General features: G+C 46.4%; 1 protein-coding gene across 1 annotated transcript in view; it reads right to left on the bottom strand.

The window, feature by feature from the left end:
* LOC139249536 (chondroitin sulfate N-acetylgalactosaminyltransferase 1-like) overlaps positions 1-24877 on the bottom strand; it is a 178193-nt gene that overhangs the window by 41214 nt on the left and 112102 nt on the right. The window contains exon 3 of the mRNA XM_070872476.1: positions 5243-5459. Within this exon, the coding sequence (XP_070728577.1) occupies positions 5243-5459 (217 nt within the window). The remainder of the gene's footprint in view (positions 1-5242; positions 5460-24877) is intronic.

Genomic DNA, 24877 nt, shown 5'->3' with positions numbered 1-24877 from the left:
TGCAGTACTGCGGGAGTGCTGCACTGTTGGAGGTGCTGTCTTTCGGATGAGAAGTTAAACCGAGGCCCCGTCTGCTCTCTCAACTGGACGCAAAAGATCCCATGGCACTATTTCGAAGAAGAGCAAGGGAGTTATCCCCGCTGTCCTGGACAATATTTATCCCTCAATCAACATAACCAAAAAAAACAGATTATCAGGTCATTGCTGTTTGTGGGAGCTTGCTGTGCACAAATTGGCTGCCTCGTTTCCCACATTACAACAGTCACTACACTCCAAAAGTATTTCATTGGGACCTCTGATGTTCATGAAAGGCACTATATAAATGTAAGTATTTCTTTCTTTAGAAGCCCACATGGGGACCATTTATCACCCACTCAGCCTGCAGTCCCCTTTAGAACAAGACTCTCTACATCACACATGGCACAGCCTGGCATGGCTGGCATCACTCGTCCAGTGAGAGCCTGAGTGAGGGGTGCGGGGGGGAGTGCGGTTGGTGAAACCATCCTATCATCCTTCACAGTATGACATTCTCAGCAAAGTGATCTGATCACAGCCAAGCTCTAGGAACTAACTTCAGTCAGGATTAATTATCAGCCCATCGGAGAACTAAACCACCCTCCAGCAAAACCCATCTTGAGGGAATTATATATTTCGTATAATTTATTTCCAGGTTTTATTTATGACTTGGCTCCATTTCATACTCCTTATTTTTCATTTAGTGGAGAAAACACAAATAAATTATAATTCTTAGCTCCAGTACTTCCAAACAGGGAAAAGTCTAATTGTTTACTGATGAAAAGATAAACATAAAATTTTATTTTTGATATCAGTGAGATCTTGGATATTTTCTGTAAAATTATGTTAACAGGCTGTAAACTTTGATTCATTGCAGGAAAAAAAAACAACTAAAATGAGTCAATCTTGGCATAGATCACTAGATAAGTGACATAATTCATTGGGTCTTTAGAGCCAGTAAATACTGTAAATAGCGTAATAAAATGGCCAGGTCTCAGCATGATGGCAAAAATGCTGCTCGCAAAATTAGTCCAAAGATCTGAGAGAGCTGATGGTGGAAAGTGCCGGAAGCTGCCCTGGTCCTTGCAAGGACAGCTAAACAAACGAACGCACGGCAGAGCCAAGATAACACAAGAGCATCCAGGAAGCAAGCCATTTACATTGCAATTCCCTAAAGCAGTTGTACAAGGTTGTCTCCTGGAATCTGTCCTGGTTACATTGTGGGCAGGATTCAGAGCACTGAAGGGCAACTAAGAAACAACTGGCTGTGGGCAAGATTACATCAGCTCAGTTGGATCACAGGTTACCAGATGAGGCCATTCAGCCCTGCAACTCGATCATGGCTGATCTGTACCTCAACTCCATTTAGCCGCCTTTGATCCATGTCGCTGGATAATAACCTTACCAACAAAAATCTATTGATCTCAGCCTTATAAACTTCAGTTCGCCCCCAGCATCCACAACCTATTAGAGGAGATTTCCACTGCCCTTCATGTGGAAAAAGTGCTTCCCGATTTTACTCCCAACTAGCCGAGCTCTAATTTTAAGATTGTGCCCCCTTCTTCTGGATTCCCCCACCAGAGGAAATTGTTTCTCTTTATCTACCCGATCAAATCCTTTTAACATTTTAAACGCAATAATTAGATCTCCCCTCAACCTTCGAAACTCGAGGGATTACAAAGGCTTATGCAACCTGTCCTCGTAATTTTAACCCTTTAAGGGTGATTATTTAAAATCACAATCACGACGTGACGCTTCTCGGTTGACGACCCTCCTCGATGTTGGGCCCTGTACAAACTGTGCTGCTGCCTCCAGCCATCGACATTCACCAAACGCAAAACGCCCCCAGAAGTGACTTGTTTACTGCAATGGGACCAACGTCACTTTATTTATACACAAGAGTGCTATCAGTGGCGACGCGTGAAACTCACCTCAAAACAAGCCCAGGTTAATAATCCAGTAGAGAGCGAGTTCAAATCCCAGTTTGAGACGTTTCAGCAAAAATGACCATGTAGCTATTAGATTATTGTCAAGGCCCAAGTGGTTCACTGATGTCCGTCAGGGAAGAAAGCCTGGCCTATATGTGACTCCTGCTCCACGCCAATGTGGTTGACTCTTAATTGCCCTGTGAAGTGGCCTAGCAAGTCACTCAGTTGTACCAGCCCAGTACAAAGAATCATAGACTACAGCAGTTCAAGAACGTGGCCCACATTACCTTTTCAGGGCAACTAATGATGGGTTATAAATCCCGGCCTTGCCAATGACGCCCACATCCAGAGAATTAAAAAATAGCATCAGCAAGCTGGATTAATTTTGCTTTCTTCTCGATCTGCCAAATATTTGCTAAACCCAGTGAATGCAGCAGGAAATCAAACAGAAGCTGATAAAGTGTTCTGAAAACAGACTATCGCACAGACACAGGCGTCAGGAAACAGATGAGCTCCAGCAAGAACCTTTTGGCTTATAACACCGTAGTTGCATCTGTTCTGTTGTTCAGCGGCTGAATCTGCACGCATGGACAGAGCTTGGGTTTGTACAATGATCCAGCACCTTCATTATAATTTCATCACTAACCCACCAATCACCACAATTACCAAGTTCAATTTCACAATTTGCCGCGATGAGATTTGAACTCGCAACCTCTGGGTCGCTGGTCCAGTGCCATAACCACGAGGCGACCGTATCCTCCAATTACAATCCATTGTACTTTCCCTTAAAGTCACGGTTACAAATTTTGCTTCGACTCGAGATATTCTCTCGGGATCAGTATCCCTGCGCTCTCCTGTAAGCAGATCCCATAGCTTGACCATTACCAACATCTGATCATATGATCGACCGTGTGAACCAGAGAGGGTCCTTGGTACATCTTGTGTCAGCTGTGGTTCAGTGGGTCGCACCTTCGCCTCAGTCAGAAGGTTGCGGGTTCAAGTCCCACTCCAGGAACTTGAGCACGTAAATTTAGGCTGACACTCCAGTGCAGTGCTGAGGGCGTGCTGCACTGTCAGAGGTGCCACCTTTCGGATGAGATGTTAAACCGTGGCCCCGTCTGCTCTCTCAGGCGGACGTAAAAGATCCCATGGCACTATTTCGAAGAAGAGGAGGGGAGTTATCCCCGGAGTCCTGGCCAATATTTATCCCTCAATAACCATAACAAAAACAAATTATCTGGTCATTATCACATTGCTGTTTGTGGGAGCTTGCTTGTGCACAAATTGGCTGTTGCATTTCCCACATTACAACAATGGCTACACTCCAAAAGTACTTCATTGGCTGTAAAGCGCTTTGAGACATACAGTGGTCATGAAAGGCGCTATATAAATGCATGTCTTTCTTTCTTCTTACTGGAATCCCGCACGCACTAATTCAATCTTCCCAACAGTGCACTGATTCCCGCTTGAGTGAGATGGGGCCCCGAGTGTAAATCAATAAGCTGGTTTAGTTTACAATTGTTAAGTGAATGACCAGTGCAACATTTACAGTAAATCTCACTGTACTTTGACTTCAATCAGTATCACTATTCCGAACAAAGACAATAATGAAACATTTGGGTTAAATATCACTTTTCTGATCAAGAGTTCCACTCATCCTGACCGATTCAATCTTAAGGAGGCCATTCTCGCTTCTGGTCTGTCCCCCCTCAACATATCTTGTTAAAACTGCCTTTGGCTACTTGTTCCCTTCGTCCTTTTGCTTCCCAGCTGACCAGGAAGCCAGAAATTTGACCTCTGACCAGCTCCGAGCTATCCCTATCTGGAGGTGAGCCAGTATGGCTGTCAATTAAACTCCCTGGGTAGGAGTCGCCAGGAAATATCTCCTGCTGTCCTCAAATGAATTGGGCCATCCTGACACAATGGAGAGGAGGGGGGGGGGGGGGGGGGGGGAGGGGTTCGGAGTGAAGTTACAGCAGGTGATACTTTTGTCCTCGCATTCATGTCCACCCCAGGCCAGACCCACTTCCCTCCCCTTAAGAAAAGAACAGAATACCAACAGAAAGACTTGCATTTATATAGCGCCTGTCACAACTTCAGGACCTCTCAAAGCGCTGCACAGCCGATGAAGTACTTTTCAATGTGTAGTCACTGCTGCAATGTAGGGAAAGGCAGCAGCCAATTTGCGCACAGGAAGCTCCCACAAGCAGCAATGTGACAAGGAACAGATAATCTCATTTAGCGATGTTAGTTGAGGGATTGGCCAGGAAGAATTCCCTTGTTCGTCTTCAATACAGTGCCATGGGATCATTTGGGCCCACCTGAGGACAGACGTCAGTGCCGCAGCACCAGAAGAGCCAGGGAGGGTCCTCTAAAGGGCAAAAGACCCCGAAGATCAGAGAGAAAACTTGAGACTGAAGCCTTTGGAAGGCAAGTCTCTGAGGCTGACTGGAGGGAGAGGAGGCTTGTGATACTCTGGGCAAGGGATTGTGATGTTTGGCTGCTGCAATGACTGGTTCCTTTAAGGGTGCATCAACCAGCAGCTAGTTTAAGGGTCTAAACCAAAACAGACACAGAGGTCTGAATACATTGGCATTTAATTCCCTCTGTAAACCATTTCTAGTGAACTATATAACATCCCTGCCATAGCTATTTTCATGAAGTTATTAACCAGGTTACTTTAACTAGGTGAGCAACCGTGTTAGAGTGGTGCAGGCAAGAGGGAAACACATTAGCCAATGAGCTAAGGCAGTATTAACCTCTCTTCATTAGTCATGCATTGAGGAGGTGGGATGGACAAACCACATTGGCTCAGTGGGTAGCACACTCGCCTCTGATGTCAGAAGGTGTGGGTTCACGTCCCACTCCAGGGACTTGAGCACATAAATTTAGGCTGACACTCCAGTGCAGTGCTGCACTATGGGAAATGCTGCCTTTTGAATGAGATGTTAAACCGAGGTCCCATCTGCTCTCTCAGGTGGACGTAAAAGATCCCACGGCACTATTTCGAAGAAGAGCAGGGGAGTTATCCCCGGTGTCCTAGCCAATAGTTATCCCCCAATCAACGTAACAAAAGCAGATTATCTGGTCATTATCACATTGCTGTGTGCAAAATTGGCTGTCGTGTTTCCCACATTACAATAGTGACTACACTTCAAAAGTACTTCAATGGCTGTAAAGTGTTTTGAGAGGTGGTCGTGAAAGGCACAATATAAATCCAAGTCTTTTTTTCTTTTATATTATTTGAATAGGTTTTAACTAAAATAGTTTTTTAATTTGAAAGAAACCCAATGATTTACCTGAAATTGTGCATGAATTGTCGAAATTTATCAGCTCTCTTTGCCAGAGGCACGATGATATTAATCAGCATACTGGATGTGTCCACCTTTTCTTTCTTCACTTTCATGACGGGGCCAAAGGGACGAAATAAAACCAGGCGTTTGAACTCACGGGCTCGGTCCCCTTTGAACGTCAGCTCGTACAAAGTACCTTTATCCTTCTCTGTGCGGTAAATACCTGCAAAAAATGATAGCAAATTGAAAACAGCCCGACAGCAATGGGACTCGACAGAAGACAATGCACAGCAGCCCCGCAGAAACGGTTAGCTAAACGTTCGGCTGCAATGATCACGAGCAGTGCGATGGGTACCAACCTCTGCCTCCATTTCCACCTGGTGGGGGAGTCCAGAATGTAATAGGAGCAGGAGTAGGCCATTTGGCCTGCTCCGCCATTCAATAAGATCATGGCTAATCTGATCTTGGCCTCAACTCCACTTCCCTGCCCACTCTCCATAACTCTTTACTTATCGTTCAAAAATCTGTCCATCTCTACCGTAAATATATCATTATAAGAAGTCCCTCGGAATTGAGGAAGACTTGCTTCCACTCTTAACGTGAGTTCTTAAGTGGCTGTACAGTCCAATATGAGAACGACAGTCTCTGTCACAGGTGGGGCAGATAGTCATTGAGGGAAGGGGTGGGTGGGACAGGTTTGCCGCACGCTCTTTCCGCTGCCTGCGCTTGATTTCTGCATGCTCTCGGCGACGAGACTCGAGGTGCTCAGCGTCCTCCCGGATGCGTTTCCTCCTCTTTGGCCAGGGACTCCCAGGTGTCAGTGGGGATGTTGCACTTTATCAGGGAGGCTTTGAGGGTGTCCCTGTAACGTTTCCGCTGCCCATCTTTGGCTCGTTTGCCGTGAAGGAGTTCCAAGTAGAGCGCTTGCTTTGAGAGTCTCGTGTCTGATCTTAAATATATACAGTGGGGGCATAAACTTAAAATTAAAGCTGGGCGGTTCAGGGGTGATATCAGGAAGCACTTCTACACACAAAGGCTAGTGGAAATCTGGAACTCACTCCCTCAAAAAGCTCTTGAGGCTAGGGGGTCAATTGGAAATTGCAAAACTGAGATTGATCGATTTTTGTTAGGCAAGGATATTAAGAGTTATGGAACCAAGGCGGGTAGATGGAGTTAAGATACCAATCAACCAGATGCAATGGCGGAACAGGTTTGAGGGGCCGAATGGCCTATACTTGCACTTATGTGCCACAGCACAGTATTGTGCCGCACACGGAGTCACAAACACAGTGCCCCACTTTAAACTGCGAAGAGAAGCCAGTAAATTAGAACTGTTAAAAAGGCCACCGTGGGACTCGATATCTTTCTGCGTGACAGATGCATCAGCCCCTCTGACCCTACCCGCCAAGTTTGCAGCACGATTGATAAATGTTTGTCAAGGCATCTGGATGGAAAGACTGATTACAGTGGCTGGTTCCCCTCTGGTGACTGGTAATGGAAGTGACAGGCCCAAGTGCAGTACTAATCATGAATTGAACCACATCAGAACTCAAATCGATTTCAAGGACAAACAGTGAAATCACAAGAAGAAGAAACTTTCCCCAAACCCCACCTCAGTCAGGATATTTTTTTCTTGGTAAAAGTCAGGAGTCTGCAACAGTTCAGACACTAAACCTGTTATGTATTTAACCCTTTGTAATCTGCATCACACCTGACCACCAGAGGGCCTACCTGTTGGAGTCCCAAGGGATCCCAGTATATAAGCAGGCCACCCGCGAGGTACCTCCACTCTGGAACCTTAATAAAGGAGCTAAGGTCACACTTGCTCATTACACACAGTACTCAGTCTGACCATTTATTATGAGTGCAACAAATCCCACTTTGCAATTTTGCAAAGGCGAGGAAGAGCAGACCGGAAACGCAAATACCAGCTTCCACCTTAATGCTGAAAACCATCAGGAAATCACAGCAGGGAACCGAGGGGGAGCCAGTCACGAGCGTCTAAAGGAACATAAATCGATATCTAAGGGTAAGTTCACTGATCCCATGGTCTGAGCCAGGAGTGGTGCGTAAGGGGAGCGCAGGTTGGAGAATGGGCACAGGTGTTGTAGCGTAACACCCAACATGTGCTCCCTGCAGCATGGGACTGGCGAACCTTCATTCTGATCCTTCAGGAATTACGTTCCCTCCCACTACACCACGACATCCCTTTGTTTTTCGTCGTCCATGCACTCCAGTCACAGACAGCAGCCTCTCTCAAACCAGAATGATGGATACAAAATGGTGTACACACACATGCTTTTATTGAAAGTATCCTAACTCACACACAGAGTCAGAGACACACAGACACACACAGAATGCCAGAGAAAAGTGTCTGAACTGGATCATGTTTGTTTCCATTAAAAAAAATATTCATTCTCAGGACGTGGGCATCGCTGGAAAGGCTGACATTCGTGGCCCATCCCAAGTTGCCCTGAGGAGATGCTGATGGGCTATCTTCGTGAACCGCAGCAGCCAGCGGTTTGATATAACTGAGTGGCTCGCCCAAACTACATGTAGGCTGTATCCGCTGGGCAGGCCACATTGTTTGCATGCCTGACACAAGACTCCCAAAGCAAGCGCTCTACTCGGAACTCCTACGGCAAGCGAGCCCCAGGTGGGCAGAGGAAGCGTTTCAAGGACACCCTCAAAGCCTCGCTGATAAAATGCGGCATCCTCACCGACACCTGGGAGTCCCTGGCCAAAAACCATCCTGAGTGGAGGAAGTGCATCCGGGAGGGCACTGAGCACCTCGAGTCTCGTCGCCGAGAGCATGCAGAAAACAAGCGCAGGCAGCGGAAGGAGCGTGCGGCAAACCAGTCCCACCCACCCCTTCCTCCAATCGCTGTCGGCCCCACCTGTGACAGAGACCGTAATTCCCGTATAGGACTGTTCAGCCACCTAAGAACTCACTTTTAGAGTGGAAACAAGTCTTCCTCGATTTCGAGGGACTGCCTATGATAACTGAGTGACTTGCTGGGCATTTGCGAGGGCAGTTCAGAGTCTACATTGGCCTGGGACTGGAGTCACATATAGGCCCAGCCGGGTAAGGAAGGCAGGTTTCCTTCCCTAAAGGACATAGTTTGGAAATTGCAAATTGACTTTGAATATACAATCAATTAACGCTAAATGGCCAAGTGCAATTTAGTGTTCATCTCTAACCTGCATTACAACACTGACAACACTCCAAAAGTACTTCATTGGCTGTAAAGCGCTTTGAGACGACCGGTGGTCATGAAAGGCGCTACATAAATGCAAGTCCTTCCTTTTGCATGGAGCATTTTAACTAACCGCACTGAAGTCAATAGAAAAATCATTTTTGGCAGTTAGAAAACGTGCAAGTTCCAAAAGACATTCAGTCCTCAAAACGGTTCATCAGTTCAAGAAAACAAGCAAGAACTGTGAAAACAATGGAAGTTTAAATAATGGGAGAAAGTTTCCCCACTACCGGTCTGGAGCAGTGGAATGCCAATGGGAAACCTGACTTTCCATGTGGCACGGATCAGGTTAGCACCAAGCATGGTGCCAGCTGTAAAAAGCCGTCACCAGAGCTCAGGCCAGTGATACAGCTCACAAGTAGCAGGCTGGCATGAGAAGCATGGCTTGCCATCTAATTTCCTCTTCATGTAGGAATGAAAAAATGAGCTAGGAAGTGGGTTTAGACAATCAGTGCAACAGAGCCCGTGGCTTCTGAACCCGAGATCACTATGAAATGGAGGTTGTGGTTCCAGGCTACAAACACGGCAGATTGTATCTGTTATTTTAAATTAAATCCCTGCATTTTTAATAAAATCCGCAAAAAATCAGAATCAGGAAAGAAAATGTGGGTGGTATGTGCATGTAGACTTTAAGGAGCATCGGACGCACTACACAGAGGACCACAAGCCCCTAATGAGGGCTGCATGACTTTACGACCATTTAAGCTAATAGGTGGGAAATCGGACTGAGGGTCCATGTGGGCGGAGATTCTCACGATCCGACTTTCCTCCCGGCACTGCGCCAGTCAATCCTTTATGTCCCAGTGTCAGCCGTGGCTCAGTTGGTAGCACTCGCACCTCTGACTCAGAAGGGGGGGGGGGGGGGGTTTAAATCCCACTCCAGAGACCGAAGCACGTAATCTGGACCGACAGCTCAGAGCTGCACTGTCGGAGGTGCCATCTTTCAGATGAGATGTTCAAGCAAGGCCCCTCTCAGGTGAACATTAAAGCTCCCATAGCACCTTTCGAAAAAAAGCTGCGGTGTCCCGGCCAATATTTGTCCTGTCGCCCACATCACTAAAACAGATTTTCTGGTCATCAATGTTCGTTGGACCTTGCTGTGCACAAATTGGCTGCAGCATTGCAACAGTGACTACGCTTAATTGTCTGTAAAGCACTTTGGAATGTCCTGAGGGCTAGTTGCAAGCTCTTCTTTCTTTCTAAATGAAAGTAGGGGAAAATCTGCCTCCTTATCTCTTGAGGTTCACTTACTTCATCTGAATGGGAGCAAATAACTGCAGCCCCCATGTGTAATCTCGATAGCTCCTCCCTCCCCGCACAAGGCTTGCCGGCTGCCAATTGTGAGCAGGCATTAAGTTAGTAGCCAATCCAGGTCCTATGATGTCATTAGGACTCTGAGGCCATTTTGGTGCAGTCAAAGAGAGCTCCTGTTGAGTGTTGGAAGCACCCAGTATGCAAAGTAGGAAACAGCCAGACCAGGCGTTCATTTAGCGAATCACTGGTAGTTTGGGATCGGCATTATTGGACACCCTGCATCTCACTGCTAATTTCCCATCCCACATGAAAATACATGCTCCCTCATTACCCCACAAGATCCACCCAGTCCTTCCCTTTAATCCTTTGCTGTGGGGGACTGACTCCATGGATAGCTCACAGGATTTCCCTCCCCCGTTCCCCCACCCCCAACTACCGCCAATTAGCAAACTGCCAGTCAGCGCTCGGAATGCAATGGCAGCTCGCCAGTTCAACCCAAATGAGTTCCAACCGGCAAGATGGATCAGCCCTTTCACTGGTGACACCAGGCGGGTGATGCGATCGCTCCTCCCACCCAATATGCACCGAAGATGAAAATCCGCTCCCCAGTGCAATCTTCAAGTGAAGTAAGCTTAGAGGGTGCGGGATAATCGGACAATTTGGGAAGAGAGATAGAATTGATTGAAGCATAGGAATTTCTCTACAGTGCAGACTGAGGAACTGGAAGACATTAAACTAAGAGGCTACAGCGCCACCACTGGTGGGACGGTGTAATTACAGCGGTGTAATTATAAATGTGAACACAGAAATGATAATCGGAAAAAGTTGACAGAAAAGTGGGGCAAAAGCATGACAAGAGGAAGTAAGAATTTGTATGCCAATGTAAGGTTATTAATGTACCAAAGATAGATAGATATTAATGAAAATGGTATGTCAGCTCACCTTGGACATCACACTTTGTTACAAAGACAAAACATTTAAAAACAAAAGCAAAGGCTGTTACTGAATTCTGTGCACGTCTAACAATCTGCCTGCTGGTGATGATCAGCCCCCCACCCTCAGCCCATCCTTGGGCTATCTCGTATCCCTCACCCAGCTCCTCCCTCTTCTCTGGTTTCCCAGCACTAAAAACAATTGCTCACTTCCCTGTTTGGAGCTAGGAAATTGGATTTGGGGTCAGACTGGGAGTCAGGGAGGGAGTAGGAGGGGGAGGGGAGAGGGGTCGAGGTTGAAGGAAGGGAGGAGGAGAGTGAGGGGAGGGAGACGAGCAAAAGGCAGTGAGGTGAATCAAATGATGTTATGGGGATAGGAAGGGGTGAGAGTTGGAAATGGAGGAAGGGAACATAAGAACACAATTTATCTGTTTGTCTGTAACATTGTTGTGAAGTTCCTTAGAACGTTTTACTACGTTAAAGGTGCTATATAAATAAAAGTTATTATTATTATAAGAAATAGGAGCAGGAGTAGGCCATATGGCCCGTCGAGCCTGCTCCGCCATTCAGTAAGATCATGGCTGATCTGATCTTGGCCTCAACTCCGCTTCCCCGCCTGCTCCCCATAACCCTTGACTCCCTTACCATTCAAAAATCTGTCCATCTCCACCTGAAATATATTCAATAACCCAGCCTCCACAGCTCTCTGGGGCAGAGAATCCCAAAGATTCACGACTCTCTGAGAGAAGAAATTACTCCGCATTGCCGTTTTAAATGGGCGCCCTTTAAAGAAGGGGTGAGTGGGAGGAGAGAGAAGCAAAGGGAGGATGCAGGACAAGGTGCTAGTGCAAAGGGTAAGGAGTGGGGGAAATAAGGTGGGGCAAAGAAGGAGGGCGGATAGGTGGGGAACCGCCATATTGGCCCTGCATCAGCCACCATAAAATACAACTTGTATTCCATGTTAGCAGCTTTTCCCCTGCACATCCACAGTACCTTCCAGCTGAAAGGAAAGGGAAAGGGAAAAGAGAGAAATGTAGAGATGAACAGAAAGAGTAGAGGAGAGACAGAGAGAGAGAGAGACAGAGGCGGACAGCAGGAGAAATGCATACAGACTAATATGACAGAGACAAGAGAAAAACCGGGGTAGAATTTCCACTTGGCTGCACGGCTTTTTTGGGGCACAATTTGTCTGAAATCGGCATGCCCAGCGCCAAAAGATCATGGGATTTTAAGTGCAAATTATGTTCGGTGAAAATCGAGATTCCGTGATCTTTTGTGCGAGTTTAAAAAACATCGCACTGGAAGCCGGCCCCACCAGCAGGGTGAATTAATCAACATAACAAAAAAACAGATTATCTGGTCATTATCACGTTGCTGCTTACGGGAGCTTGCTTGTGCGCAAATTGGCTGCCGCGTTTCCCACATTACAACAGTGACTACACTCCAAAAGTACTTCATTGGCTGTAAAGCGCTTTGAGACGTCCAGCGGTCCTCAAAGGTGCGATATAAATGTAAGTCTTTCTTTTGCCATTGGGAGTTCCCGCTAATTGCGCTCGTTTGCAGGCCTTCGAGGAGGCTCCAAAAATGAAGCTGCTTCTTTTGGGCGCAAGGACCCTACCACAAGCGCACACTTTGAACGTAATCTTTTTTTTTTAATTTACTAAGAAGCGGACTACTGCACACCAATATAACTAGCGAATGGTTCTATATATTTTTTAAGTCATTTAAATTCGGGTTGTTCACAGGTGGTGGATTGACACTGTGATTAAAAATGCTTGTTTTTCATGTTAAATCCATTTTCAGCTGTGTTAATCAAATTGCACTAAGTTACCACTCTTAAATACATCAATAACACCAATTTGTATTTATATAGTGCCTTTAACAAAGGGAAATGTCCCAAGGCACTTCACAGGTGTATTATGAGACGTAAAATTTGACTCAGAATATTTTTTAAAACAACATTTTTTTATTTTTTAAAGAATTAAATTTTAAAACAATTGTGCTGCTCCATGACAGATTTTGTGCTCGGCAAAATGCAAATGAGTGGAAACACGAGAAGAAAAAAAATACCGTTCCCAAAACTAGCGCAATTTTGCACGCAATTTGCTCCCGGATCGCTGATTGCACCCAAAGTGGAAACTCTAGCCCAATGTTCGACCAATGCTGGGAAAGATTTGCCATTACATTTTGATTTTAAATGTTAAAAATCTGGGGGGGGGGGTGGGGTCTATCAAAATTCTCCCTCTCCGCTACACAAATCCATGCTGGCCCTTTGTCAACCTGCAGTTTAATGTATTTGCCAATTCTGCAAAGAGTAACTAAACCTCTTCAGAGGATTGCTTGTTGACATTAGGAACTGGTGGACAGGAGTCAGAGATGACGGGAGAATCGGCGTTTATTTGAACTCGCAAACGGAGAAGACCCAAGGAAAATAATTGGATGGTCTCAGTTTCTGAGCTAAAACAATCAAGGAATTCATCGCATGAAAAGAATTTGAGAATTTCAGAGCCTGCGTACATCCGGCAGATGTTTCAGAGACAAAAGGAAACAGGATATCCCAGACAAAAAAGGGACGAGCAAATTTGCAAAAGTTCATGTGCACGATCAGCTGAATATTCGTGTGGTTCATATCAATAGCACAGCAAGGCAGGCTTTATGGCTCTTGAAAGTAGAAGAACACCACTTCACAGCAAGTTACAGTTACAGTAACTTGCACAAAGTTACAGTACAATGTTTCCCACATTGCAATAGTGGCGACACTTCAAAAGTGCTTCATTGGCTGCAAAGCGCTTTGGGGACATCCTGAGGTTGTGAAAGGCACTATATAAATGCAAGTCTTTCTTTCTTTTAGTATTTTCTACAAGTTAAGAAATCACAAAAACTGTTAGTTACGGGATGAGTAGGAGACCCATGTTCACATTCTACTCATCACTAACACTTGGATGTGGGAAGAACTTAAAATGGAAGGGTTAACCAGTCTGTACTGGGATATCTGGGCCTATTCTTAGATCCAAACAGTATTACTTCATATTTTTCGACACTGAACTGCATCTGTCAGCTGTCTGCCCATTCAAGTATATTTAGGTCCTGCAGTGGTCACAATTTGTCATGTTCTCAACTTGGTGTCAGTGACAAATTTCAATCATGTTCCCTCAATTCTTAAGTCCAGATCATTTCTGTATATCGTAAGGAAGAGCGGCTCCAACACTGTGGAACAAAACACACCAGTCTGGATTACTTCGACTCTTCGTTTTCTGCCTTACAAACAGCGAGCAGGCAGTACTAATACGAATACTAGATCACTACATTTGAGGCTCTGTTTCTGACCCCTGGAACTCTGGTTCTGACATGAACCATGTCTTTCAGCTATTTCTCCTTTCAGTTCAGTCACCGGATGTGGCCGAGAAGAGCAGAGGCATCCAGATGAAAGAACACTCCGCACATCACCTCTTCCGGACCACCCACAGCAAACCAACTCCAAGGAGTCAAGTATAGAATAGAATCATAGAATAGTGCAGTACAGAAGGAGGCTGTAATTGTTATATATGTGGACTTGTATTTACTCTGTACAGCCACCGGAGGGCTCACCCCCTGGAGTCCCAAGGGATCCCGTAATCCCTTGGGAGCACAGGTATTTAAGGAGGCTTCACAGGTTGGAGAGGCGCTCTGGAGACCTGCAATAAAAGACTGTCACACTTTACTTTGAGCTCACAGTGTTCAGTCTCTTTCTCCATACACAACAACTGGTGACGAGATACAGATAGCGAACCCAAAGGTGCAGAGAACAGTGTGCATCGTGGAGAAATTTTTGGAGGGAGATGATTGGGAAACTTTTGTGGAGTGACTCGACCAATACTTTGTGGCCAACGAGCTAGATGGGGAAGAGAGCGCTGCCAAACAAAGGGTGATCCTCCTCACCTACTGTGGGGCACCAACGTATGACCTCATGAAGAATCTGCTCACTTCAGCTAAACCCACGGAGAAATCGTACGACGATTTATGCACACTGGTCCGAGAGCATTTGAACCCGAAGGAAAGCGTTCTGATGGCGAGGTACCAGTTCTACACCTACAAAAGGTCTGAAGGCCAGGAAGTGGCGAGTTCTGTCACCGAGCTAAGATGCCTTGCAGGACGTTGCGAATTTGAAGGACATTTAGAACACATGCTCAGAGACTTTTTCGTACTTGGCATTGGCCACGAAACCATACTTTGCAAACTTTTGACTGTAGAGACCCCAACCTTGAGTAAGGCCATAGCGATATTTTTGAGGATGTTTCCAGTAGCGTGGACAAGGGAGGACCAGTTGATGTGGTGTATTTGGACTTTCAGAAGGCTTTCGACAAGGTCCCACACAATAGATTAATGTGCAAAGTTAAAGCACATGGGATTGGGGGTAGTGTGCTGACATGGATTGAGAACTGGTTGTCAGACAGGAAGCAAAGAGTAGGAGTAAATGGGTACTTTTCAGAATGGCAGGCAGTGACTAGTGGGGTACCGCAAGGTTCTGTGCTGGGGCCCCAGCTGTTTACATTGTACATTAATGATTTAGACGAGGGGATTAAATGCAGTATCTCCAAATTTGTGGATGACGCTAAGTTGGGTGGCAGTGTGAGCTGCGAGGAGGATGCTATGAGGCTGCAGAGTGACTTGGATAGGTTAGGTGAGTGGGCAAATGCATGGCAGATGAAGTATAATGTGGATAAATGTGAGGTTATCCACTTTGGTGGTAAAAACAGGGAGACAGACTATTATCTGAATGGTGACAGATTAGGAAAAGGGGAGGTGCAACAAGACCTGGGTGTCATGGTACATCAGTCATTGAAGGTTGGCATGCAGGTAAGCAGGCCGTTAAGAAAGCAAATGGCATGTTGGCCTTCATAGCGAACGGATTTGAGTACAGGGGCAGGGAGGTGTTACTACAGTTGTACAGGGCCTTGGTGAGGCCACACCTGGAGTATTGTGTACAGTTTTGGTCTCCTAACTTGAGGAAGGACATTCTTGCTATTGAGGAAGTGCAGCGAAGGTTAACCAGACTGATTCCCGGGATGGCGGGACTGACATATCAAGAAAGATTGGATCAACTGGGCTTGTGTTCACTGGAGTTCAGAAGAATGAGAGGAGATCTCATAGAAACGTTTAAAATTCTGACGGCTTTAGACAGGTTAGATGCAGGAAGAATGTTCCCAATGTTGGGGAAGTCCAGAACCAGGGGTCACAATCTAAGGATAAGGGGTAAGCCATTTAGGACCGAGATGAGGAGAAACTTCTTCAACCAGAGAGTGGTGAACCTGTGGAATTCTCTACCACAGAAAGTTGTTGAGGCCACTTCACTAAATATATTCAAAAAGGAGTTAGATGTAGTCCTTACTACTAGGGGGATCAAGGGGTATGGCGAGAAAGCAGGAATGGGGTACTGAAGTTGCATGTTCAGCCATGAACTCATTGAATGGCGTTGCAGACTCGAGGAGCCGAATGGCCTACTCCTGCACCTATTTTCTATGTTTCTATGATAGCCCACGTGTTCATTGCCACCAGTGACAATACGAAGCAGGTCTCAGCACACAAGTGCTGCTACAGGTACTGTGAACAAAGTGAGGTTGTTTTCGAATCGTTACGTACAGGTCAAGTCGCACATTCCTGCAGCTGCACGTCCACAGATGACTCAGTCCACCATCAAGGATGATGAATGCAAGGCCATTAACACCTTGTTGGTGCTGAGGGGGTAATCGTTGTTTCCATTCATGCTGATTCAAAGAGTACGTTTGCAAGGTCTGTGGAACAATGGGACACCTCCAACGAGTGTGCAAGCGATCTGCTAAGCCTCTTAAACCTGCAAACCACCATGTTCCAGAGGAGGACAGATCCACAGAGGATCACGACGAACAAAAGCCTCAGATAGAGCAGGCAGAGGTACATGGGGTGCATACATTCACCACAGATTAGGAAAAGGGAAGGTGCAACGAGACCTGGGTGTCATGGTACATCAGTCATTGAAGGTTGGCATGCAGGTACAGCAGGCGGTTAAGAAAGCAAATGGCATGTTGGCCTTCATAGCGAGGGGATTTGAATACAGGGGCAGGGAGGTGTTGCTACAGTTGTACAGGGCCTTGGTGAGGCCACACCTGGAGTATTGTGTACAGTTTTGGTCTCCTAACCTGAGGAAGGACATTCTTGCTATTGAGGGAGTGCAGCGAAGGTTCACCAGACTGATTCCCGGGATGGCGGGACTGACCTATCAAGAAAGATTGGATCAATTGGGATTGTATTCACTGGAGTTCAGAAGAATGAGAGGGGACCTCATAGAAACGTTTAAAATTCTGACGGGTTTAGACAGGTTAGATGCAGAAAGAATGTTCCCAATGTTGGGGAAGTCCAGAACCAGGGGTCACAGTCTGAGGATAAGGGGTAAGCCATTTAGGACCGAGATGAGGAGAAACTTCTTCACCCAGAGAGTGGTGAACCTGTGGAATTCTCTACCACAGAAAGTAGTTGAGGCCAATTCACTAAATATATTCAAAAGGGAGTTAGATGAAGTCCTTACTACTCGGGGGATCAAGGGTTATGGCGAGAAAGCAGGAAGGGGGTACTGAAGTTTCATGTTCAGCCATGAACTCATTGAATGGCGGTGCAGGCTAGAAGGGCTGAATGGCCTGCTCCTGCACCTATTTTCTATGTTTCTATGTTTCTATGAATTATCCCCCGATAATACTGAATGTTGAACTAAATGGACTCCAGGTGTCAATGGAGCTGGACACGGATGCGAGCCAGTCCATCATGGGCAAAAAGACTTTTGAAAGGTTGTGGTGCAACAAAGCCTCAAGACGAGTCTTAACTCCAGTTCACACGAGACTAAGAACTTACACTAAAGAACTGATTCCTGTAATCGGCAGTGCTACCGTAAAGGTCTCCTATGATGGAGCAGTGCACAAGCTACCACTCTGGGTAGTACCGGGCGATGGTCCCACGCTGCTCGGCAGGAGCTGGCTGGGAAAGATATGCTGGAACTGGGACGACGTCCGAGCACTATCGCCTGCTGACGACACTTCGTGTGCCCAGGTCTTAAACAAATTTCCTTCACTGTTTGAACCAGGCATCGGGAAATTCCAAGGAGCAAAAGTGCAGATCCACCTAATTCTAGGGGCGTGACCCCTCCATCACAAGGCGAGAGCAGTACCATACATGATGAGAGAAAGGGTAGAGATCAAGCTAGACCGGCTGCAAAGAGAGGGCATCATTTCACCGATCGAGTTCAGCGAGTGGGCCAGTCCTATTGTCCCAGTCTTCAAGGGAGACGGCACCATCAGAATCTGTGGTGATTACAAAGTAACTATCAATCAATAGTGGGTATTGGTCCTAATATTGGTATTAGGAACAATACCCACTACCAAAGACCGACGACCTCTTTGCAACGCTCGCGGGAGGAAAGACATTCACGAAGCTCGGTCTGACTTCAGCCTACATGACGCAGGAACTGGAGGAATCATCGAAGGCCCTCACCTGCATCAACACGCACAAGGGTCTTTTTGTTTATAACAGATGCCTGTTCGGAATCCGATCAGCGGCAGCGATATTCCAGAGAAACATGGAAAGTTTACTGAAGTCGGTCCCGCACACCGTGGTCTTCCAGGACGACACCTTGGTCACAGGTCGGAACACAGTCGAGCACCTGCAGAACCTGGAGGAGGTTCTTAGTCGACTCAACCGCGTGAGGCTCAGGTTAAAACGCTCGAAGTGCGTTTTCCTGGCGCCTGACATGAAGTTCTTGGGAAGGAGGATTGTGGCGGACGGCATCAGGCCCACCAATGCGAAGACGGAGGCAATCGAGAACGCACTGAGGCCACAGAATTTGACGGAGCTGTGGTCATTTCTGGGACTCTTGAACTACTTTGGTAACTTCTTACCGGGTCTCAGCACACTGTTAGAACCATTGCATGTCTTACTACAAAAAGGGGGCAAATGGGTTTGGGGCAAAAGCCAAGAAAATGCCTTTGTAAAAGCGAGAAAATTGTCATGCTCAAACAAATTGCTTGTGTTGTATGATCCATGTAAGTGTTTGGTACTAGCATGTGATGTGTCGTCATATGGGGTCGGGTGTGTATTGCAACAAGCTAATGATTTCGGGAAAGTGCAACCGGTTGCTTATGCATCCAGGAGTCTGTCTAAGGCTGAGAGAACCTACAGCATGATTGAAAAAGAAGCGTTAGCGTGTGTCTATGGGGTAAAGAAAATGCATCAATACCTGTTTGGGCTAAAATTCGAATTGGAAACTGACCATAAGCCACTTACATCCCTGTTTTCTGAGAGTAAAGGGATCAATACCAACGCATCGGCCCGCATCCAGAGATGGGCGCTTACGTTGTCTGCATACAACTTTGCCATCCGCCACAGGCCAGGCACAGAAAACTGCGCCGATGCTCTCAGTAGGCTGCCATTGCCCACCAGGGGGGGTGGAAATGGCGCAGCCTGCAGATCTAGCCATGGTTATGGAAGCATTTGAGAGTGAGCAATCACCCGTCACTGCCCGGCAGATCAAAATCTGGACAAGCCAGGACCCCTTATTATCTCTAGTCAAAAGCTGTGTGCTTCACGGGAGCTGGTCCAGTGTCCCAGTGGAAATGCAGGAAAAGATAATGCCATTCCAGCGGCGCCAAGATGAAATGTCTATATAGGCAGACTGCCTTCTGTGGGGCAATCGAGTAGTGATCCCCAAGAAGGGCAGAGACACCTTCATCAATGACCTCCACAGTACCCAACCAGGCATCGTAATGATGAAAGCGATAGCCAGATCCCACGTGTGGTGGCCAGGTATCGATACGGACTTAGAGTCCTGCGTTCACAGATGTAATACATGCTCACAGTTAAGTAATGTACTCAGGGAGGCACCGCTAAGTTTATGGTCTTGGCCCTCCAAACCGTGGTCTAGGGTACACGTCGACTATGCAGGCCCGTTCTTGGGTAAAATGTTCCTTGTGGTTGTAGACACGTACCCCAAGTGGATTGAATGTGAGATAATGTTGGCTAGCACATCCACTGCCACAACTCAAAGCCTGCGGGCCATGTTTGCCACTCACGGCTTACCCAATGTCCAGGTGAGCGACAACGGGCCATGTTTTACCAGTGCTGAGTTTAAAGAATTCATGACCCGTAACGGGATCAAACATGTCACATCTGCCCTGTTTAAACCAGCATCCAATAGTCAGGCAGAGAGAGCAGTGCAAACCATCAAGCAAGGCTTGAAGAGGGTAACTGAAGGCTCACTGCAGACTCGCCTATCCCGAGTCCTGCTTAGCTACCACATGAGACCCCACTTGCTTACTGGGATCCCATCTGCTGAACTGCATGAAGAGAGCACTTAAGCCAAGGCTCTCGTTAGTTCACCCTGATCTACATGAACAGGTAGAGAGCAGGCGGCTTCAACAAAGTGCATACCATGATTGCACAAATGTGTCACGTGAGATTGAAATCAATGATCCTGTATTTGTACTAAATTATGGACAAGGCCCCAAGTGGCTTCCCGGCACTGTCGTGGCCAAAGAGGGAAGCAGGGTGTTTCGGGTCAAACTTTCAAATGGACTCATTCACCGGAAATACTTGGACCAAATCAAACTCAAATTCACGGACTATCCTGAGTAACCCACCTTGGACCCTACTTTTTTGATCCCCCAACATACACACCAGTGGCAACCAACACCATAGTTGACCACAAAGCAGAACCCATCATCCACAGCAGCCCAGCAGGGCCCAACACACCAGGCAGCCCAGCAGGGCCAGCTGCACAGCAGCCCAGCGAGGGCCCAACAAATGATTCAACAACACCAGCTTTCACACCGAGACGATCAACCAGGGCAAGAAGGGCCCCAGATCAACTCACATTGTAAGTAGTTACACTATTGACTTTGAGGGGGGGGGGCGGGTGGGGGAGGGAGTTATATATGTGTACTCTGTACAGCCATCAGAGGGCTCATCCCCTGGAGTCCCAAGGGATCCCATAATCCCATAGGAGCACAGGTATTTAAGGAGGCTTCACAGGTTGGAGAGGCATTCTGGAGACCTGCAATAAAAGACTAAGGTCACACTTTACTTTGAGCTCATAGTGTTCAGTCTGACTCTTTCTCCATACACAACAGTAATGTATTTGCTTCACCAGTTCTAGGCTTAAGAATTCATAGCAACACATTGCTATTAAAAACTAGTTTGTTTATTGACAAAGGTTTAACAATCACACCACACATTACCAGTTCATCCACTCGCCTCACAACTGCATACCTCATCGTGGATCCCCTAAACTCAACTGGCTGGGGTTTTATTGAGTCTTGTGAACGTCACGGGATTGGCTAAGCCACTCACAATTCAACAGCCCTACAAACCTGTGAGCATACTCACAGGTGCGTACATTACAGAGACTATTCGGCCCATCAAGTCAACGTCGGGTCTTTCGAAGAGAAATCCAGTTAGTCCCACTCCCCCATACCCCTGTAATTTTTTCTCTTTCAAGTATTTATCCAGTTCCCTTTTGAGGACTACTATTGACTCTGTATCCACCACCCTATCAGACGGGGCATTCCAAATCCTAACCACTCGCTGCATAAAATGTTTTCCTTCATGTCGCTCTGGTTCATTTGCCCTCTCATTATCAACCCTTCAGCCATTCGATTGCAGTTTCATTGAAATAAACTGCTGCACCGCGGAAGTACGTATTATAAACAAAGTATACTTTTTGAAAAAAAGTCCTCATGCCCGATTTTCCAAATGGTTAATCACTGAGTAAGAGTGTAGCTTGAAGGGAAGGTGGGTGGGCTGGGTGTTTTCAACTCCTGCACTTCAATTTAATCTCCGCTGAAATAAGCGTATTCGCCCGCAAAATTATCGATCACACCGAATCATTATTGGTAGCCTACTCCCGGAGACACATGGAAAAAATAGCAGAGGAGAGATAGCATGAATGAGACAGAAATCGAAGATAAAGCACCTTCAACTCAAGAGATGTGCGTGAAACCAAATCAGTCGTTTCAAGAACATTGAGGTGTCTGGTGCAGAAGTTTTGGTGAAAAAGAAAGACTTGCATTTATATAGCGCCTTTCACGACCACCAGATGTCTCAAAGCACTTCACAGCCAATGAAGTACTTTAGGAGTGTTGTCACTGTTATAATGTGGGAAACGCGGCAGCCAATTTGCGCACAGCAAGCTCCCACAAACAGCCAGGTGATAATGACCAGATAAACAATATTAATGACGTTGATTGAGGGACAAATATTGGCCAGGACACCAGGAATAACTCTCCTGCACTTCTTCGAAATAGTGCCATGGGATCTTTTACATCCACTGAGAGGGCCTCGGTTTAACGTTTCATCCGAAAGACAGCACCTCCGACAGTGCAGCACTCCCTCAGCACTGCACTGAAGTGTCAACCTAGATTTATGTGCTCAAGTCCCTGGAGTGGGAAAAGGACACAAGACTGACTGTCCCATTGTAAATTCCAGACACGCACACTGCTTTCAACTGTGAGACTTAAAGGCAAGATTCAGCTTCTCAGTTTGGATTTTACATACTGTTGGTGCAAAATAAACACACCTCTGTTGAAAATCTCTGTCTGTCTAAACTTTGTCACAATGCAGGGTCTAGATTAAAGTTTGAACAGAAAGTAAATAATATTGGAAAAAGACTGCAACGTATTGTTAGAGCCAAGATTGAGGTTTACTCGTTGCAAAAAAGGATTATTAAAATGCTTTCCCCATACTCAATTTTATTATAAAATGCACCCTGCAGCCAATATTAGAACAAATTGCTAAAGTGACATCAAAGCTATCGTTGGATAACTACTGCCAAATACACTAATAAATCTCAAGGGTGAAAGACCTTAATGTGCCAGGCAATATAACCATTATTCGAAGCAGATCCTGAGTGGGGCTCTAAAATCTCTCAGCAAGCTCTACAAATTGGGCTGAATTTTTGCCACCATTCTGCGCCGGTGTGAAAACAGAAGTTCTTGGGGAGAGAAAAATCAGCAATGACACTACAGGATAAATTCAGCGTCCCTCGTTATCTTGGCAACCTCAGTTTTTCGGCGCAGACCTTAAGCTCCACCCACAGAGCTCCAAAATGAAAGTTTATGCCGGCGAAACTTGCAACTTTTTGTTTTGGCGTAGTCGGGCCACTAAAAAAAAAAAATCGGACATACCTCTACAACTGCGCCAAAAAACGTCCATGTGGAATTTTGGTCCCAATTAAAGCCAGTTTTTAATAAATCTCTAACTTGCTTTCCTACCTCACTAAAAATTCTTGACCTGTGATGCAGCTTTTAAGTTTTATGTTGGCGTTCTTATTGTCAAGGTTGATGACTCCTAATGATTGAATCTGTTGTCCGATTACACTGGATAGCCATCCAAGTTACTGTACAGGGTATTGGTGAGGCTGCACCTGGAGTACTGCGTACAGTTTTGGTTTCCGTATTTAAGGAAGGATATACTTGCATTGGAGGCTGTTCATTTCGGAGATGAGAGGGTTGACTTATGAAGATAGCGTGAATAGGTTGGGCCTATACTCATTGGAGTTCAGAAGAATGAGAGGTGATCTTATTGAGACATATAAGATAATGCCAGGGCTTGACAAGGTGGATGCAGAGAGGATATTTTCACTCATAGGGGAAACTAAAACGAGGGGGACATAGTCTCAGATTAAGGGGCCGCCCATTTAAAACTGAGATGAGGAGGAATTTCTTCTCTCAAAGGGTTGTAAATCTATGGAATTCTCTGCCCCAGAATGCTGGGGAGGCTGGGTCATTGGATATATTTAAAGCGGAGATAGACAGATTTTTGAGCAATAAAGGAATAAAGAGTTATGGGGAGCGGACAGGGAAGTGGAGCTGAGACAATGATCAGATCAGTCATGATCTTATTAAATGGCGGAGAAGGCCTACTCCTGCTCCTTTTTCTTATGTTCTTATGTAACATAACTGGGCTGGCATAATCAGACTTCAGCAGCACACAGACAATGGGTTCAATTTTGGCCCATGCCGTTTTTCGGCACACTCGCCCGAGTTGCGCCGCTTTTCTCCGTGGCCAAGTGCGCCGAAAAATCTCGTCCCCACTTTGGCTGCTGTCCAGCCTCTCCCCGGTCGTCGCACAGCATGGCCAGTCGAGTCAGGAGTGGAGCCAGCGTCCTGCACTGAAAACAGTGCCGGGACGTCTGCACATGCGCGTTAGAGTCGGGTCGCCATGTCCACACATGCGCAGTAGCGCCGAAATTTGGCAATCGGCCCAGCCTCTCTCTCTCTATCCCCCCCCTCCCCCCCCCCCCACAGATACTGCGTTCACTCGCTCTCCTCCTCCCCGTTCATTTGCAGCCCAGCCTCTCTCTCTCTCTTCCCCCCACACAGATGCCACAATCACTCGCTCTCCTCCTCTCCACCCCCTCCCCCTCTTCATTTGCAGCTCAGCCCCTCTCTCTCACTCCCTGTAGAATACAGATGCCGCGTTGAATCCCGATGCCGATCGCTCTCGCCCCTATTTCAGGCCGAGTGGCCTCCCGCACAGGCCGGCCCGCTGCCTTCCCAGGCCGAGTTTTAAGATGAAAGTAGGACTTAGTTCAATTTATTTGTTATTTAATTCTCAGAACTTTTTGTTTGCAAGGCTTGGTGCTTTAAGTGCAGGTCCTCTCTGCTTCCCTTCCCGTTAAGAAATCGGCGCAGGTAGGTACATTCGGCCTATCCCAGGCCGAATGTACCTACCTGCACCGATTTCTTAATTCTCCGCAAGGGTTTTCTGAAGTGGCCACTTAGGCTGGCCTAAGTAGATTTGGAGTAACTATTAGCTGGCCAAAGTTGCCTAAATGGGCAGAACTGGCGTAAGTGGTTGGTAACGCCCCCTTTTGAGAAAAAAAACCTAAAAAAATTGTAACTAACTCAGTTACTCTGGTGCAAATTGATTGGGGAAAGTGGGGATTTTTAAGTTATGCCAGAAAAACCAAGTTACTCCAAAAAAAACGGAGCAACTCCTGGCCAAAATTGAGCCCAATAAAACTATCAAAACTATAGGGAGCATGCACTGTATAAAGACACACCTCGACACCATCGCTCTAACACTGTACAAAGACCACTACACTGTGACATTATGTTGTGGGATTCCAACTTCGGATTATTTAATATCTGTGTTTGAAATTATTTCTCCTTGCTAATTTGGCTGGTTCATTAACCCATTTG

This window comes from Pristiophorus japonicus, chromosome 2 (assembly GCF_044704955.1).
Source record: "Pristiophorus japonicus isolate sPriJap1 chromosome 2, sPriJap1.hap1, whole genome shotgun sequence".
Taxonomy (NCBI): domain Eukaryota; kingdom Metazoa; phylum Chordata; class Chondrichthyes; family Pristiophoridae; genus Pristiophorus; species Pristiophorus japonicus.
The sequence above is the reverse complement of the archived record's forward strand: the minus strand, read 5'-3'. Positions and strand labels throughout refer to the sequence as shown.